The following is a 17,843-nucleotide window of genomic DNA, read 5'->3' on the forward strand; positions in this document are numbered from 1 at the left end:
AGTGGCCCTTCCTTCCCTCGTCCACGTCTCAGCTGCAATGTCGCCTTTGGTGTGGTCTCCACAGCTCTATTCCATACCTATGTGCACCTCATAAACTGTAAAGACAACGCCAGGCAGGAGGGAGTATTACGTCCGGGCGGTACACATCAAGCGTCACGCAAACACTCGAGATACGGATGCGAAGGTGGAAGGAAGAACCTCTTAGCTTGCAGGCAGCCCATGTCTCTGTGTGACCCTTGAAGAAAGGATGAAACCTGCGTCATCTTTCAGGCTAGGTCCAGAATGTTCTGAAGTTAGTTCCTGTATTGATTTTCTTATTCACTCAACAGTCTTCGAGCACCTATGAGATGCATACAAACACCCAGCCCCACCAGGTTAGGGAAGGATGGGATTCTAGACTGACCTTGGGTGTGTCTGACGGCACAAGAAGGGCTTCCTGGGGGCAAGGAGGGCGCAGTGGAACCAGATTTCTGAGGACAGAATAGGAGTTGCTCGGAGTTGGGCTTCTTGCAAAAAGTGGGCATTCAACTTGCTCACTAGCCGTCTTTCTGTCCAGGGCTCCCACTCATTTTGGCGTTGACCACCAGAGGGCGCATGTCACCCATCAATGGGACCTAGTTACCTAGCGCCAAGGCTGGTGGTATGCAGAGACTTCAAAGCAGCCCAGGGTTGTTTAAACACAACGACATTCATTGGAGATACCCTCCACGGGGCAGCTCAGGGTAGCTGATAAACGTTATTGGGCAGTGGGCATGAGTTGACCTCCCACCAGGCCATTGCTGTCTGACTTTGGGCGAATCGTTTAACCTTTCTCAGAACCATGGCAGAGCTTGCCTCCTGAGAACCTCATCCTTTGCATTTGCTGCTTGCCGCTGGCCGCCCAGGTCCACCTCCAGTCTTGCACTGCAGGGTGAGATTCAGAGATCAGGCACATGGGACCCAGCAGCCCTGGAAGCTGTGGCCTGCAAGGGTCCATTGGGAACCAGGTGGTTGTGTGACTTTTATGACTGTTGATATAGATTAGGGAGGAGGGCACCATACATATCCAGAGCTCATGAGGCTTCCAGTGTCCCCCGGGGTCCAGTTCTACTGGTCAACAAGAGACACAGGCGCCTGCCCAAGTCCTTGATGCCTGCAGGGGAAGATTTCCAAAATTCTACAGTGGAGACCAGAGCCTGGGCCTGTGAACCTCAGGGCAGGAGTCTCTTCCTTCTTCAGACCAAGGGCTTGGCAGCCTCTCCCATCAGCCCAAGATGCAAGCTGTACTTTCCTGAGCAGTCATGTGCAGAGGGACACTTCCTCTCCAGCTTGTCTTCCTTATGTGAGGAGTGTCCCAGTCCTGGAAAGACTAAAGTCTCTCTGAGAGAAGCCTTGTCTGTGGTACAGCAGCTCTGACTCCTCACTCATCTCTCCCTAGCCGCTGCACACTGAGCCCAGCTGCTCAACACTCCACCCCATTAAGCAGGCAAGCGTCTTCCAGGTGAACTCTGGAGGTTCCTGTTTAGTTACTGTATTTGGGAAACAAGTCATCCCAGCTATGGGAGACATTGACCCAGGAGCATCACAAGTTCAAAGCCAGTCTGGGCTACAGAGTGAGCTCAAGTCCAACCTGGCAACTTAATGAAACCATGTGTTAAAAAGCAAAGAGCCCAGGGCATGACTCAGAAGATGCCATTCCCCAGAACCCCCAGTGAGGAACTGGGGACCCCTGTTTAGGGGTGGAGCACCTGCCTGGAATCCCCAGTGATGGGTTTGGGGCGTGGTCAGGGTGGAGCCCCGCCTAGAATCCCCAGTGAGGGGCTGGGGGCGTGGTCAGGGTGGAGCCCCGCCTAGAATCCCCAGTGAGGGGCTGGGGGCGTGGTCAGGGTGGAGCCCCGCCTAGAATCCTCCAGTGAGGGGCTGGGGCTTGGTCAGGTGGAGCCCCGCCTAGAATCCCCAGTGAGGGCGTGGTCAGGGTGGAGCCCCGCCCAGAATCCCCAGTGAGGGGCTGGGGGTGTGGTCAGGGTGGAGCCCCGCCCAGAATCCCCCAGTGAGGGGCTGGGGGGTGTGGTCAGGGTGGAGCCCCGCCCAGAATCGCATTGAGGGGCTGGGGGCGTGGTCAGGGTGGAGCCCCGCCCAGAATCCCCCAGTGAGGGGCTGGGGGTGTGGTCAGGGTGGAGCCCCGCCCAGAATCCCCCAGTGAGGGGCTGAGGGCGTGGCTCAGAGGTAGGGCACATGCAGTACATGGGCTCAATCCTGAATGCTAGAAAAACAGATGCCGCTGGGCAGTGGTGGCACATGCCTGTAATCGCAGCACTCGGGAGGCAGAGGCAGTCGATCTCTGTTAGTTCGAGGCCAGCCTGGGCTACCAAGCCGAGATCCAGGAAAGGTGCAAAGGTACACAGAGAAACCCTGTCTCGAAAAACAACAACAACAAAACCAGATGTCAACAGTGAGGCCAGTGAAATGGTCCTGTGGGTTAAGTGCTGTGAACCTGATAGCCTGAGTTCAATATCCAGCACTGTCTTGGTGAAAAGAGAGCTCCAACTCCTGCAAGCTGTTCACTGACCTCCACGGACACATGCACTTTGACATACGCACCCCTGTACACACATGTACACGGTGAATGCAGTAAAAATTCGCTAGGAGCCCAAACAAACTGGGTTTCAGTGCAGCAAGACTCTGGGTAAAATGGAAAAGAAAACCTGCAACTTTGTTACAGCAGCTAACAGAAGGCCGCCGCACACTGCCGGCTGGACACTCCATCCGCAGGGAGTCATCCATCCTGTCCTTGGCCAGAGCTGGGCCGCCTGGTCATGCTGCCCAGTGGCTAGAAAGGGGGTGACTGAAGACACTGGCCCATTTCAACTGGCTGTTGTCAGCAAGGACAGGACCTGCTGTCTGTAACACGCGGCTGCCTGATTCCCATGGTTAACAATCCATACAGCTTTCGCAGAGAACCTGAATTAAATTCCCAGCACTCACATCAAGTGGCTGCCTGTAACTTCCGCTCCAGGAGCTCTGGCACCCTCTTCTGGCCTCTGAGTATCTGCACACACATGTAAATAGCCACCCACATATATACACATACAGATAATGTAAAATAAACCTGTTTTTGTTTTAAGATTGGCATCCTTATCAGACAGGGGAGGGTTTCTGTGGAAAGGGGCTGACATGAGAATGTGAACAGGAAGGGCCTGGAACTTAGGGGGTACACCTGGAATTGTTCTACGGCTTGAGGGTGTCATGGTGGTGTGGAGCTGGGGAGAGCCACTGTGGAGTCTTCAGGCTGTGCCTTGCTTCTGCTATCACCTATCCTTCTTACTTGGAGAGGGAAGCCATCAAGTTCTCATCTCCAGAGTGTGGGGCCTGGAACGTCCTGCAGAGAACCACAGGCCACATCCTAGAAGCAGAAGCACCAGGGCACGGCTCCCTAGAGCCCTGGGAACCTGCCCCTTTGTGCCCTCGATGAAATGCAAAGCAATCCTCTGGAAATGCTGTAGAAACTTACTGTATACTGACTTCAGCTTACAGGGAAGGGCTTCAGGCACGGCTGAATCCAGAACTTCTGATGCCATAGCAGGCACCTATGGCCCCTACAGGCTCTGCGTCTTGCCTGGCTGGCTTCCTTCACTGGCAGGGGCAGCTTGCAGCTGTGGGATCAGCCTCCCAACTCAGCAAGTTAGACAGGAGTGGGCTAGGCCCAGTCAAAAAAAAGAAAGCATGGGGTTGGGGATTTAGCTCAGTGGTAGAGCGCTTGCCTAGCAAGCACAAGGCTCTGGGTTCGGTCCTTAGCAACGGGAAAAAGAAAAAGAAATCTAAAAAAAGTAAACGTGGGAGCAGGTCTCCTGTAGCCCAGGCTGGCCTTGAAATACAGTGGTGGATGACCTTGGACTCGAAGAGTCTTCCCAGGGTGGGTGGGAGAGCAGTTGGCTTCTCCTTCCTGAGTGCTAGTCTAGCAGGTGTGCAGGGGTGGAACCCAGGGCTCCCTGCCACTCTGACATCGGGCTGGGGCTCTGTTGTTTGTTTTCTGGATTTTGTTGTTGTTGATGTCTGGCTGGCCTAGACCACTCTGTAGACCAAGTTGGCCTTGAATTCACCGAGACTAAAGGTGTGTGCCACCACACCTGACTGGCTCCGTTTGATTTTTGAGTCAAGGTCTTTCTATGCAGCCCAGGCCAGCTAAAACTTGTCATCCTCCTGCCTCAGCCTGGGATGGATTCGAGCATAACTTCACACCAAGGCTTTGAAGGTCCTTAGCTGGATAGTTTCTTGTAACTAGAGAAAGAGACAGATCCCCAAGCTCTGGGTTAGAGACCTGGATAACTAGAGGCCATTGTCCTATCTGCCCCACTAAAATTGTCCTATGTCTGCCTCGAGGCACAAACATTCAGACTTTCAAGCCTCAACAGATCCTTTCTTTGTGCCTAGTTGTAGCAGAATGATCTGGAGTCCCAGACCGGCTTGAGCTACAGAACAAGACTTTCTGTCAAAAAGAAGTGAGGGCTGGGATGTGGCGGAACAGTGGAGCACTGGGCAAACAACCCGGGCTTCTGAGTTGAGACCCTTGGCACCCATGGACAAAGCTGGGTGTGTGGATATAACCCAGTGCTGGGGAGGCAGACACGGGAGGATCCCAGGGGCCCTCCAGCCAACCAGTCTAGCTGAATTAGTGACTTCCAGTGTCACCAAGAACCCCATTTCCGAAATAAAAGGTGGAGAGCAGTCAGGTGTGGGCCCTGGGCCCCTGGTCTCTGGCCGCCGCTCACACAAACACGTACGCATAGACCCCTCCTCAGCCAGCCATGACCTCTCCTGTTGGTCTCAAGCATGACTGCACCCTCCAGGCTCTTGTAGCTGTCAGGGGTCGAGGGATCACGAGACTGTCATTTCCTCTGTGCTCCAGGGTCTGGGTGAGAGAGAAGTCTGCGAAGCTGAGCAGAGATCATGGGCGTGAGCTGAGAACAACCGACTCTCAGAGCTTGGTGGTAGGAAGTGGGCAGCAGGGGAGAGAAGGCTGAGTTGGGGACAGTCGTGCCAAGGGTGTCCCTGGGGAACCCATGGGTTCCCAGTATGTGGGAGCAGGACAGAGAGGGGCCTGAACCCGTGCCAACCACACAATGGCCCTTTGATTCAACCAGCCCAGGCCACAGTGGCCCAACATGAGGGGTCAGGCCTCGGCCAAGGTCAGTGCTGTCCACCCTCCAGTCCCTCCTGTAAGCTCTTGGTGAGAACACAGGGTCCCATGCCCCACCCAACCTAGGAGCATCCTTGGGGGAACTGCCAGAGACCAGGGCCAGGTCAGTACCCTCCCTCATTGGCACCGGACAGCTATCGTGAGGAAAAGAACGGCTTCTGCGGCCAGTGATCTGCCAGGGCCTCACTGTGTGATGCTGTTGCCAAGAAGTGGGGAAGATGTCACCTGAAGGGGTCTGGAGTAGATGTAAGGACAGGGGTGATCTCAGGAAACCCAGTGTTCCCTATAGCATCCCCCATATTTTCTAGCTATAGATTAATTTATCTGTGTATTTTAAAAATATATTTATTTTATATGAGTGGGTATTTCACCTGCCATGTCTGTGTACCATGTGTGTGTGCAGTACCTGAAGAGGCAGAAGAGGGCGTCAGATCCTCTGCAACTGGAGTTTCAGACAGTTGTGAGTTCCATGTGGGTGCTGGGAACTGAACCCGGGTCCTCTGGAAGAGCAGCCAGTGCTCTTAACTGCTGAGCCGTCTCTCCAGGCCCTTATTTGTGTACTTTGTTGTCTAAGCCATGAGCTGGGTAAGGACAATACTAGATCATCCTTGGTCATTGGGATTCCACAACACCACAGCTTGTCCACTAATTTCCCCAAATCCACAAGGGACTCCATAGGACCCAAGGGCGTTTCAAGGAGGAGTGACCTAGCTACTTTGGAGACCCCCAGATGGGAGGTTCTGGGTTCAAGAGAGAAGACTCCAGACCATCTGGCCTGAGGCCCCAGAGCACAAAACACCCCAGACCTGTGCCAGTATTACCCTCATGGACTGTAGAAATCTCATGGCACCTGTGATCTATCTAGGCCGGAAGCTGGGTGTTTCCCTGGGAGGGAGAGGAGAAAAGTCTCCCAGTCTTTTCAACACATTTTGTGTATGTGTGCCACAGCTAGGTCAGAGGATCCGAGGACAACTTACAGGAGTCTCTCCTTCTACTGTGAGTCTCTGCGGCATCCTGGGGATGAAGCTCAGGTTGGCAGGTGTGGCTGCACACACCTTCACTCTTTGAACTACCTTTTTGTGGTGGTTATTTTTGAGGCAGGGTCTCACCATGTAGCCCTGGCTGTCCTGGATCTCACTCTAGCCCAGGCTGGCCTCGAACTCACAGAGACCCGCCTGCCTCTGCCTCCCGAGTGCTGGGATTACAGGCGTGCGCCACCACCGCCCGGCTAGGTCCTCCTCTTTATACAGTAATCAGTCTTAACTCCTGAGCCATCTTCTAACCTCTGGGTTTTGTTTTTCCTTTTTGAGACAGTATCTCAGGTTGCCCAGGCTAGCCTGAAGTTCCCTCTGTCGCTGAGAATAACCTCGACCTCCTTGACCGGCTGCAAGGTGGAGTGGCAGGTGTGCACCAACAACATGCCTTCTGCATACTGGCGGAGCCCTCTACCCCACCGAGCTACTGATGACTCTAGTCTGAATCACTCTGAACTCACAGCAATCCTCCTGCCTCAGCTTCCCAGCCGCTAGAGTGAGAGGTGTGAGCCTTTAAAGGGCTTGGAGCAGCTCTGGGACACCCTTTGCCTCCGTGGTCAGTGTGAAGGCCAAGGCAAGGCTGAAGAGACCAGATGGCAACCTCATTGTCAGGCCCAGCCTAGACTTCCAGACACTCCAGGTGGAGACCCCAGAGGAACACGGACACCTGGAGGTGTCCACCTTAGTCACCTCCAGAACATGCCCCTGGGCCACAGTCTGTGACCCGACCCCACTGTGGGCTGCTCTTCCTAGACAGCTGTCTGGTTCCCAGATGGGATAGGGCCTGCCCCCGGCGGCCACCCCCGCGCAGGCCCGGGCCCTGCGCCTAGGGGACACGTCCGTCCCGCCGCGCCCCGCCCCGCCCGCCGCCGGCCCCGCCCGCCTTGGGCTTTTATAGGCCGAGGCGCCCGCACTCCCTGAGTCCCCGCTGCTGCCCCACACTCGCCATGCGTCCTGGGGCACTGTGGCCGCTGCTTTGGGGAGCCCTGGTCTGGGCGGTGGGATCCGTGGGCGCCGTGATGGGCTCGGGGGATTCCGCGCCCGGTGAGTGGGGCTGGGCGGAAGGGGCGGGCGAGCGGGCCACCCACGTGGCCTGTGGAATGCGGCAGGGGGATGTCTGGGGTGCGCTCTGGCTGGGTGGGCGAGTGGGGTGCTCCACGCCCCCGGCCTCAAGGGAGGACTGACATTTATTTATTACGCCCTTATTGTTTACCTGCTTTCCCATGAGTCCACAGAACCCAAAGTTGTGGGTACTTTTTCCATCCCCGTCTTCAGGATGGGTAAACTGAGGCTCGGGGTCATGAACATCGTAAGTGACACTGTGGGTGGCTCCTTTAGAGAGACATCTCTTTTAGAGAGACATCTCTGGGTGGCTAGACCTGCTAATGCCATCTGGGTAGAGGGTTTCAGGATTCCTTGGAATGTCTCTGTTGGAATGGTATACCTGCATCTGGCTTGGAGAGCGCTAGCCAGCCTCAGTTTCCCGTTCTGAAAAGTGTTTGCCGAGGTGGGGGGCCCAGTTCGTGGACGGCGTTCAGTAGTGTCTCCTGAGCACGGATGAGTTCTGATACGGGGGATGCGGCTGTCCCCATTTAAGGGTGAAGAAAGCTGGGTTCTGCGTTCCAGCCTCTACCCCGCCCCGCAGGGCTGCTGGCCTCCAAGGGAGCCGAGCCCCCTCCCCTAGGGCCGCGTCCCCCGTCCCTTCCCAGGGGAGTGAGCTCACGCAGAGGGAATGTTCCCCAGTTGGAGTGAGTAAGAGGCAGCTCCGGCGAGGGGGGGCTGCAGGCCGGGGCTCGGCTGCCCTGGGCACTGTCTAGACAGAGGGCAGAGGCGGGAAGCCAGTGCAGGCCCACAGACCCTCACATGCCGAGTGCCTGGCATTTGAAGGGGCCGGGCAGGGTGCCAGTTCTCAGGCCCGGAGGCCGGGCGGGAGCTGGTGGTGGAGCACTGGGGTGCGGCTCAGAGGAGGAGGGCTCCCCACGGAGCCGAGTCAGGACCAAAACTGTGGCTTTCTGTCCTGTCTTCCTGAGTAGGGGGACAGGATATCTATCCATGACGGCTATGGACAGCTCTCAGTTGGAGGGGGCATTAGGCCTGGGGTGTTGGGGGTTGGCTAGGAGTTTGCTACACAGAGAGCATACACAGAATAATTCATCGGTAGAGATGGGGGTCTGGAGTCACCCTCCAACTCCTCCTGTGGCATAGGCGGTGTGTGCTGGCTCCAGCAGGACAGAGAGGCCACCTGCAGCCTGGTGTTGAAGACGGGCGTCAGCCGAGAGGAGTGCTGCGCTTCCAGCAACATCCACACGGCCTGGTCCAACTCCACTCACCCAGGCAATAAAATCAGCCTGCTGGGCTTCCTGGGCCTCGTCCACTGCCTCCCGTGCAAAGGTGAGGAGTCGGGGTCCTGCGGTGGGTGGACAGGAGCCTCAGAGAGCCCCAACCTGCACCCTACCCTACCTGGTGGAGATGAACTTAGCCTTGCTTCCTGCCCCGACACCCAGGGCACTGTCTCCATTGCCACCCACACGCCGCCCGGCCCGAGTACCGCCGGTTTTACATGGTTAATATGCCTGAGGTATCTGTGCCTTATTCTGAGAATGCCTCCCCCCAGTCCCTGCTGAGAACAGTGACAGTCCAGACACCCCCTGCCTTGGAGGAAGCACTGGTCAAGGGTACCCCTGGTCTCTCTGGGATCGGGGCTGACCAGCAAGGACCTGGAGGAAGTGCTTGCTGGGGAAGGACGTGGAGAATATGGGCATTAGATGTAGGGTATTGGGAGATGATTAGGAGTTTGCTGGGTGGCTCCCACAAGGAAGAGTGCACTGGGGCGGGGTGGTCTCTAGGAGGGTGGGGCGCCATCAGGCAGCTTTTCCAGGAGGCCAGGCTGCAGACCTGAAGGGCCAGCCCAGGTGCCTGCGCTGGCCCGTGGGACAGGATTAATGTCAGGTCATTCTGGCTGTGTCCAGTGCCGCACGCCCTCCTCCAGACCCCACCCCTAGCTTCTGGGAAGAGAGCAGATACCCAGAAACTCCTGGCCTGGTGTGAGGGCTTACGGCTGCCTTCCCCAGCCTCCTGTGTCCCTGGGTACCCGGGATGGGAGTTTGCCCCTCCCTTTAGATCTTAGATTTCCTGAAGTTGGCTGGAGGTCAGTTCCAGGTGTGGTGCGGGTGGGTGGTCCCTGTGGGGTGCCCAGGCGTGGCCCTGTAATGTGGGTCTCTGCAGCCCTTTCACACCGGGAAACGGAGACCAGAGAGGGAGGGGTGTCCGTTCTGATTCTAGCATGACGTTCTCAAGCTAGGATGTTTGGGGGTCCTCCTGTACTCAGAGCTGTAACAGCCTCAGTTTCCCCATCTGTAAAATGGTGGCTGAACAACATATTAAAAGGGACACGTGGCCAGGACTGGTGGTGCAGGCCCAGATTCCCAGCATTTGGGAAGTCGAGGATCAGGAGTTCAAGGCCAGCCTGGGCTACAGGAGACCCTGTCTCAAAAGAACAAAATAAAGAGTGCGGGGCAACCCAACACAAGACTTCGTCTAGTCGAGCCTCTTAGGGCAGGCTAGTTTGGGAACCGTCAAGGCACATGCACTCAGTAGTTGTGCACTAGGGTGAGCCTGGACTCCAGTGGCACGTGCGAAACCCACCTGCGCGCGTCCTGTGTCCCCAGATTCCTGCGACGGAGTGGAGTGCGGCCCCGGCAAGGCGTGCCGCATGGTGGGGGGCCGTCCACACTGCGAGTGCGCACCCGACTGCGCGGGGCTTCCCGCGGGCTTGCAGGTCTGCGGCTCTGATGGCGCCACCTACCGGGACGAGTGCGAGCTGCGCGCCGCGCGCTGCCGCGGACACCCTGACCTGCGCGTCATGTACCCGGGCCGCTGCCAAAGTAAGGGACGCGGCGTGGAGAGGCGGGGCCGCCGAGAGGCGGGGCCACAGAAGGTGAAAGCAGGGCCCTGGGGGCGGGGCTAGGGTGAGGGCGGGGCTAGGGAGATGTGAGGCCGGGGCGCGACCCACAGGACAGGGAGGGCGGGGCCTAATGGAGGCGTGGCTAAGCGGGGCGGAGCCTACAGTAGAGGGGGCCGGGGAGAGGTGGGCACGGCCTGGAAGGGGCGGGACCTATGGGGGCGTGGCCTCAACGAAGTCAGGGCCAAATGTTGGTAAACAGGCTCTGTGGGGCGTGGCCACGCCGGCCGCACTCTGCCGATATTGGGGATTGCCACCGCTAGGGGCGGGGCCTGAGGGAGGGGCCGGTCTCTGCAAGGCTGTGGGTCAGATCAGGTGGGAGCCCGAGCCCCGCGATAGCTACAACTCTCAGGCGTGTCTGGGGACAGGGCTGTGCGCGGCAGCACGGAGCGTTCCGCAGCGCTGCGGGCCAGCCTGCCCTCACAAGTGCTGACGCGCGGGAGAAGCTGCGCAGCCACGGGAAGAGGCTCGTGATGGGCGGCGGGGGCACGTGGGTGTAGCCATGAAGGCCACCTGGTGGGTGGAGCTTGGTAGCATGGGGCAGGGTTTGACAGCTGAGTGGGGCCGTGGTCCTGAGGGCGGGGCTTAGCGGAGCCGGGTGGGGATTGGCTCTAGGGCCTGGGGGCGGGGCCTGAGGAGGGGCGGGGCCTGAGGAGGGGCGGCGCGGGTTTTATCCCTAGGATGGGGCCTGCGGGTGGGGTCCTAGTCTGGGGGTGGCCGGACTCTCGGGGAGGAGACGCCATGCAGCGCCTGACCCGCCCTCTCTCGGGCCCACAGAGTCCTGCTCTCACGTAGTGTGCCCGCGCCCCCAGTCGTGCCTTGTGGACCAGACTGGCAGCGCGCACTGCGTGGTGTGTCGCGCTGCGCCCTGCCCGGTGCCTTCCAGCCCCGGCCAGGAGCTCTGTGGCAACAACAACGTTACCTATATCTCCTCCTGTCACCTGCGCCAGGCCACCTGCTTCCTGGGCCGCTCCATTGGGGTTCGACACCCGGGCATCTGCACAGGTGAGACTCGGTCGGCCTGGGCATCGGTCCACCAAGGAAGGGGTGGTGCGTGCCTCAATGTCGCCTCTCCCTCCATCCCTGCAGGTGCCCCCAAAGTACCGCCAGAGGAGGAAGAGAACTTCCTGTGAGCTGCAGCAGCTGGTGTTTGAGGCCGTCCCAATTTTATTTATTGTCACAGAAAAGATTCTAATTTATGTCATGTGGACGTTCCCCAAACCTGGCCTGGAACCACTTGTGGATCCCCTAGGATCCTGAGCACGTATCACAAAGGACTGAAGGGAGATTTTTATCAGAGTTGGTATGTGCCATCACCAGGTACTGGGATCAAGTGAGGACCCCAGACACCTGCTGCCCAGGGAGGGCGGCTTCATGGAGACCCCTGCCTTGATCTCTCCGCCTGCTTTCTAGGCTGGAGCTGAGTCTCAGGGCACAGTCGATGGTAGCTGTGTCCTCCTCAACTGCTGTTCCCACGGGGCCTCCGGGCCTCAGATGGGGGGGAGGCAGGCAGCGTCATCCCGAAACACTGGGTTCCTCCCTGTTGACTCCACTTAGAGTGGGACCCGGTGGGAACCTGGCTGACTGGGGAGTCTGTGGACACCAGAATCAGCTCTTACCCAGGGCCCAGCCAGCGCCATTCATCACCGAGCCCGGTAGCAGGTGGTGACATCAGCCAGGTACTGTTTGGGGTGGTACCCTTCACTCTGACAGCTGCCACTCAAAATTACCCACGTGTGCCTTGAAGGAGACCAAGAAGAAGGGGGAGCTGTGGCGCAGCGGTTAGAGTGCTTTCCCAGCATGCACAAAGCCCTGAGCTCCGTCTCCAGCGCCACATAAAACAGACATGTTGACACACACCTGTCATCCCAGCACACAGGAGATGGAGACAGGAGGATCAGGAGTTCAAGGCCAGCCTGGGTTACCTGAGACCTTATCTCTAAAAAACTTAAAAAGGAAGACAAAATGTCAGCTCACAGAGGACTGTAGGAGGGTGCACAGCCCCCCATTTTGGGGGCAAAGAGTTCCCAGGTCTTCTCTACCCCCCTCCCCCGTGCCTTTCTTGCAGTGTTCTCCTAAGTGTCCTTAGCAGGCAGCCTCTCCCACGCTGGGGTTCTGCCTCACCAAAGAAATAAAGACGGTAAAAACCACCATGGTGACCAGGCTCAGCCTCCACCTGCCTCTTCTCTCACAACCTGGGGACTAGGGTGGACCGTGGGACCAACCATGATCGCTTCCAGAAAGTGCAGCACATGGTCACGGGTCCCTGGGAAGCATGGAGGCGAGCAGAGGGGACAGAGAAGAAGGGGGCCCTTCTGGGTCTGAGGTAGAGGGACAGGATGGCTCAGAAGCGAAGGCTTGCACTCAGTGGAGGAACGGTGGCTGATAAGATGATGACTAAGCCGAGGCACCCTAACATAGGAGGCCAGGCTCATCTGCAATTCCAGGAATGGAGTGACCATTTTATTTTCTATCTTTTTGTCCTCACTGTGTATATTGGTCCCTGTGGGGTTAGTCTGCAATCCATAAGGGGACAGAGCAGGTACAAAGGCCCAGGAGCCACCTGGAATGGGGACCTGTGGTGTGGGAGTGGGTGATCTCAGGCGGGGAGCAGAGTGGGTGTGGGGGAGTTGTGAAAGGGTGAGTGCATGGAGGCTCCTTAATGACACTGACCACACATCGAGCCGCAAGCCCTGTGTACCGCTGTTCATCCAGCCAAGCCATGGAACATTTCCAGACCCTAGCCAGTGGACACAGGTTGCCATTCAATCTCAGTAGGGGGCTGAGATTCAAACATCCCTCACAGAGCATCCCATAGAGCAAGGGGAGGAACTTCTCCGAACCACATCCCAGATCCAGGCCACAAAAGCTGACACTTGAGTGTAGACATCCGGGGTCTTGGGGTCACCACACCAGAGGCCTGAGAAGGAGACAAGGCCGTGGGCCCGGCTCCCACAGACCAAGGGCCCCCCAGAGTCTGCCTGGAGTGAAAAAAAAAGTTGAAGTTAGGTTTTGCTCTTGGGGTCTTTGCCCCCCAAAGGAGTCTCTTCTATACAGACAGGTCTGTGGTCTTTGAGCAGTACACAGCCTGCATGGCAGTGTGCCCCGGTCTTCTGACATGTCTCTCAAAAAAGCTGAAGTTTCCTCAAGTCTCAGCTCCCAGGCTCTTTTCTGTGTCCTGTCTATCCTAAAATCCCCAGCTCACTGTAGAATCAGCTTTAGGAGTCCAAGCGCATCCGCCCCCTACTGGACCTGCTCCCTAAGCTTACGTGTACAGCTCCAGGGCATTGGTGCAGGGCACAGCCTGCAGAAATTAGGGGAACAACTCTGTCCAACCAGCCCTCACCCTCCTGGGCCTCATTCTCGATCTAGTCAAACATCAGTGGAGCTCAGTTCTCAGAGGTAGCCTATGTCCAGCCCTGGCCCCTCTGTGGGCCTCGGTTTCTCCAGACAACAGGCCATCATACCGAGCAGAAACCTCGCCACCGGCGGTCCCCACTGCAGGTGCAGAGCATGGCAGGACGCAGCTGGCCCTGCCATGAGCTGTTGCAGACACTCAGGTCCAGCACGCGCACCTCGACTTCCATCAGCCCTGGTGGAGGTTCCTCAAAGTCAGACATGAAGCCCCAGCCGGATACACGGCAACGCGTCCCGGCCAAGGGTGGCCTGGCACCTCTCCGTGGCAGGCGCAATAGCCCTACAGCAGGGCCCAGGACAGCTGAGCCATTCAGCTGCGGGAAGAATGCTGGGATCAGAGCCGCAGGCCCTCACAGGGCTCCCCAGCTGGGGTACCTTCCCATTCAGCCTCAGGCCTCAGATTAGACATCACTCTTCAGGAACCTCCCCCAAATCCCGTGCAAAAGGCCCCGAGCAAAAGGCCCCTGGGGCCGCTGTGTCCTGGGCAGCTGTGGGGCCGCCTGGGGCGGCTGCCTGGGGCGGCTGCCTGGGCCCTCAGCTGAAGGGGAGGGCTAGTCCATCTAGCTGCACCTTTACCTCAGTTTCTGCATTCTCCCCAGCCTGTTTCCGCACCTGTACTAGATGTCAGGTGACTCCAGGGAGACTCACCCCCGGACTCCGGCAGTGGGAACCCTCATTCCCTCCTTTGTCCTAGGAAACTGCCGTGCCCTGAAACCCACAGTACACAGGGAGCTTGCCATTGTGTCTGTAGGCCAGCTCTGAGACACTCCCTTGAAAACAGGACCTCATGACTCTTGGCTTTGCTTTATATTCCCAGAGGTGGGAGTCATGAAGGGTTCTGGGCAGAGGAGGTGTAGGACAGGGTTCGGGAGTCGGAGGTGCTACCAGGCATTTTCAAACAGAATTCTAGAACTCTTTCTCCCTCGCCCCTCCCCCCCCCCCGGGTTTGTCTGTGTAGTTTTGGAGCCTGTCCTGGATTTTGCTCTGTAGAGCAGACTGGACTCAAAGAGATCCATCTGGCTCTGCCTCCCGTGTGCTGGTGTGCATCCCCACCACCACTGCTCAGCCAGAACCCTTTCTTAGCATGAACAAAAAAGGGGGGGTTCAGGCTAGGTGTGGCAGCGCACGCCTTTAACCCCAGCGTTCAGGAGGCAGAGGCAGGCAATCTCTGAGTTCCAAGCCAGCCTGGTCAATAGTGAGTTCCAGGACAGCCAGAACTACACAAAGAAACCCTATCTGGAAAAGAGTTCATCCCCAGCCCCACAAGAAAATTAAACAACAAACTCAGAAGTCAGGTGGGCCGGGGTCTGCCAGCCACCCTCCTGAAGCTCACCCTTAACAGGCAGATGTCGTTGGCCTGTGTGCCAGGCTGGTAACTGGGATGCTGGACAAGAGCTGCAATGCTGAACACCTGTCGTGTGGGCTCTGCTTTGAGCAGTGCATGGGCCCCAAGCACCACCAGGCCAGTGGAGGGGTCCCTGCAGGGAGATGAGAGGGGTCAGATCACCAACAGTGCTCTGTACTCCTGAGCTCATGCAGCCCTCACAGCCCCCAGCTTTACAGCCCTCCTCCACCACAGCAATGCTCCAGTGCCGGCACTATTGAAGTTATAAAAATGCACTTAAACCGAACACAGTGCCACCTCATTTGTTATAATTCTTACTTCCATAATACTATTTTGTAGTGTTAAGTATGAAACTAAAAGCCTCAAGCTTCTTCTAGACAAGTATTCTTCCCATGGCCACGCCCCCAGCCCTCACTGGGGATTCTAGGCGGGGCTCCACCCTGACCACGCCCCCAGCCCTCACTGGGGACTCTGGGCGGGGCTCCACCCTGACCGCGCCCCCAACCCCTCACTGGGGATTCTTGGCAGGGGCTCTATTATTCAGCTACAACTCTACAACTACTTACTTATTTATTTTTGAGACAGGTTCCCAGTCTAGAGCTAAAACTTAGCTTCAATTTTCCATCCTCCTGACTCAGCCTTCTAGCCTTCTGGCTAATTGGAATCCCCAGACCGGGTTGCCGTCCCTAGCAGTTATGTGAGCGATAACAGTAACCCACTTTATGTTGAAGGCGATCATAGTTATTATATTTGATTTTTATCACCAGAAGTGCCCCAGGGAGACGGTTGGTCCTGTCTGGGTCACATCCCAGCGATGGCCTTAAGTCCATCCCTCAGTGGCCCCAGCACATCACCTGTCTCTGAAGCAGTGGGCAGCTGACACCACCCAGCGGACATGGAGCAGAAAGCCTCCGCAGCGGTGGTGGCCCTGGAAACTCACAGAGGCCATGTAGGGCCGGGAATGTGGTTCCACTTCATGGCCCCCGATAATCTGGGATCCACAGCAACCTGGGGTAAGTGTGGCTATGTGAAAGACCGAGACAGGAAGATGGGCCAATGGAGGCCAGCCCTAGCAGGGAGCAGGAGTGGAGGCTGGGCTGAGAGGACAGGGGTAAACCGAGGCACTCGGGAGGCAGAGGCAGGCGATCTCTGTGGGTTCAAGGCCAGCCTGGTCTACATGGGAAAGTTTCAGGATAGCCAGGGCTACATAGTGAGACCTTCTTCCCTGAATAAGAGAGAGACAGAGACAGACAGAGAAGAACAGCAGAAACCCTGGACCACTGACACGGCTCAGCAGCCAAAGGTACTGGCTCCAACCTTGACAGCCCGAGTTCAACCCCAGGGACTCCTACGATCGAAGGGCAGAACCAACCCCTGCAAGTTTGCCACTGGTTGCCACAAGCACCATAGACATATGATCCATCAAATAAATAAATGTAATTTTAAAAATAGGAGACTTGGGGAATGGTCCATTGTTTAAAAGCCCTGGCTGGCCTTGGGACGCAGGTTCGATTCCCAGCACTGACGTGGTTGTGTAACTCCAGTTCTAGGGGACCTGGCGCCCTCTCCTGGCCCTCTCAGGCATGGCATGCACACAGACTGCAGACAAAACACGCATACACGTAAAAGTAAAAACAAAAAAAGAAAGAATTAGGGAACCCGGAGCCCACATCACCAGAGATGGCTGAGACCACTGCCTGGTAACTCACACCCCAACCCACAGCCACCATTCCTGGCCCAGCAGTTAGACTAGATGTGGGTCCTGTTTGGGAGTCACCTTGGGTAGGGTTTAATGGCAGTTTGAGTTCTCACCAGGGGGCCTCATGAGCTGGGTCAGGGCAGCCACCACCTCCAACAACAGGCAGCCCCCGCGTCCAGTCCCCGGCGCCATGGCTGCAGCAGGACGACAGCTCCCTGGCAAGGTCTGTGGGTACCAAAGGCACCCTCACCAACGGTCCAGCCCCAAAGTAGGAACAGGGCTGTGGCCTGTGGTCAGGAGGTGGAGCAGGCATTTCTGGGAAACAGGGAAGGCCATTCGACTGTCCCTGGTCCCCAAGATCGCTGCTGGTGAAAGAAGATCATTTTGTCAGCCCAGACTCGCCCAACACCTTCCTACTAATTCATCTGGCCCCGGCCGGGCTGAACACATACACCCTCGGACCATCTCAGGGGACACAGTCACCCTGGAAGCCCAACCTTGCCTACCCATCTGTCGCTGGCCAGGTAACCCCAGGCAAGCACCTTGACCTTTGACCTCAGTTTCCCCGTCAGGAACCTCAGGTCTGTAAGGACAATGAGGAAGGCTGATTCTTTGGAGAGCTCTGGGTTTGGCTGACTTTGCTGCATTTACTGAGCTCCTACTGTGTACTAGACTTCACTGGAAGGATTGGGAATATACCAGAGATTGACCCTGAGGTCTGGGGTCTGGAGACCACCTAGAAGGATATGTGCTAGACTTGGGTTTCTTCATGGTGGACACCATGTAGCCCAGGCTGGCCTCAAATTCAATATGTAGCTGAGGATGGCCTTGAACTCCCACTCCTCCCGCCTCCACATCTGGGTGGGATGACAGGTGTGAGCTACCGCAGCCCCACTTACGTGGGAGCATAAGCCCCCCTACGCTGTGGAATGGAGTCTAGAGCACACACTAGCCGGACTTGCACTGGTCCATGTTTGGTGGCCAATGTCCTAGCTTCAACTTAGCTGGACACAGCAGGCTGGCCCCCAAGTCAGCCTTAGGACCCCCCAACGCTGGTGCAAATGCTGGGGGCTTAAGAGGAGGAAGGGACAGAAGGACCTGGATGAGCTCAGGACACACAATGGTGCTCAGGCAGCAATGTCCTTGTGCAGCTGGTGGGGGCACACAGGGCCAGCACGGTCACCCTGCAGGGAGAGGGCACCATTGTCTTG

General features: G+C 57.2%; 2 protein-coding genes across 2 annotated transcripts; one reads left to right on the forward strand and one right to left on the reverse strand.

Annotated features, from left to right (window-relative positions):
- The first annotated feature begins 6,493 nt into the window (after positions 1-6,493).
- On the forward strand, positions 6,494-12,011 carry Fstl3 (follistatin like 3). Its single transcript, XM_036170735.1, has 5 exons — positions 6,494-7,254; positions 8,416-8,601; positions 9,879-10,094; positions 10,949-11,176; positions 11,261-12,011. Exons 1-5 carry the CDS (start codon positions 7,158-7,160, stop codon positions 11,302-11,304), a joined length of 771 nt encoding a protein of 256 aa, XP_036026628.1. The 5' UTR covers positions 6,494-7,157; the 3' UTR covers positions 11,305-12,011.
- Positions 12,012-12,887: 876 nt separating this feature from the next.
- On the reverse strand, positions 12,888-16,824 carry LOC118571353 (serine protease 57-like). Its single transcript, XM_036170294.1, has 5 exons — positions 16,746-16,824; positions 15,788-15,941; positions 14,922-15,066; positions 13,639-13,902; positions 12,888-13,091 (listed from the first exon to the last, which is right to left on the reverse strand). The coding sequence occupies exons 1-5, from the start codon at positions 16,822-16,824 to the stop codon at positions 12,972-12,974; spliced, it is 762 nt and encodes a 253-aa protein (XP_036026187.1). The 3' UTR covers positions 12,888-12,971.
- Positions 16,825-17,843: the final 1,019 nt, after the last annotated feature.

This window comes from Onychomys torridus, chromosome 21, assembly GCF_903995425.1.
Source record: "Onychomys torridus chromosome 21, mOncTor1.1, whole genome shotgun sequence".
NCBI classification, from domain to species: Eukaryota; Metazoa; Chordata; class Mammalia; order Rodentia; family Cricetidae; genus Onychomys; species Onychomys torridus.

Excerpts from the sequence above, each read along its gene's own strand:
- Fstl3 (XM_036170735.1), top strand. The coding sequence starts at position 7,158 with ATGCGTCCTGGGGCACTGTGGCCGCTGCTTTGGGGAGCCCTGGTCTGG. Across the intron at positions 7,255-8,415 it reads CTCGGGGGATTCCGCGCCCG|GCGGTGTGTGCTGGCTCCAG; the intron begins GTGAGTGGGGCT and ends CCTGTGGCATAG. Across the intron at positions 11,177-11,260 it reads ACACCCGGGCATCTGCACAG|GTGCCCCCAAAGTACCGCCA; the intron begins GTGAGACTCGGT and ends CCATCCCTGCAG.
- LOC118571353 (XM_036170294.1), bottom strand. The coding sequence starts at position 16,824 with ATGGCGCCGGGGACTGGACGCGGGGGCTGCCTGTTGTTGGAGGTGGTG. Across the intron at positions 15,067-15,787 it reads GCCCACTGCTTCAGAGACAG|GGACCCCTCCACTGGCCTGG; the intron begins GTGATGTGCTGG and ends ATCTCCCTGCAG. Across the intron at positions 13,903-14,921 it reads ACGACATCTGCCTGTTAAGG|CTGAATGGCTCAGCTGTCCT; the intron begins GTGAGCTTCAGG and ends TTCTTCCCGCAG.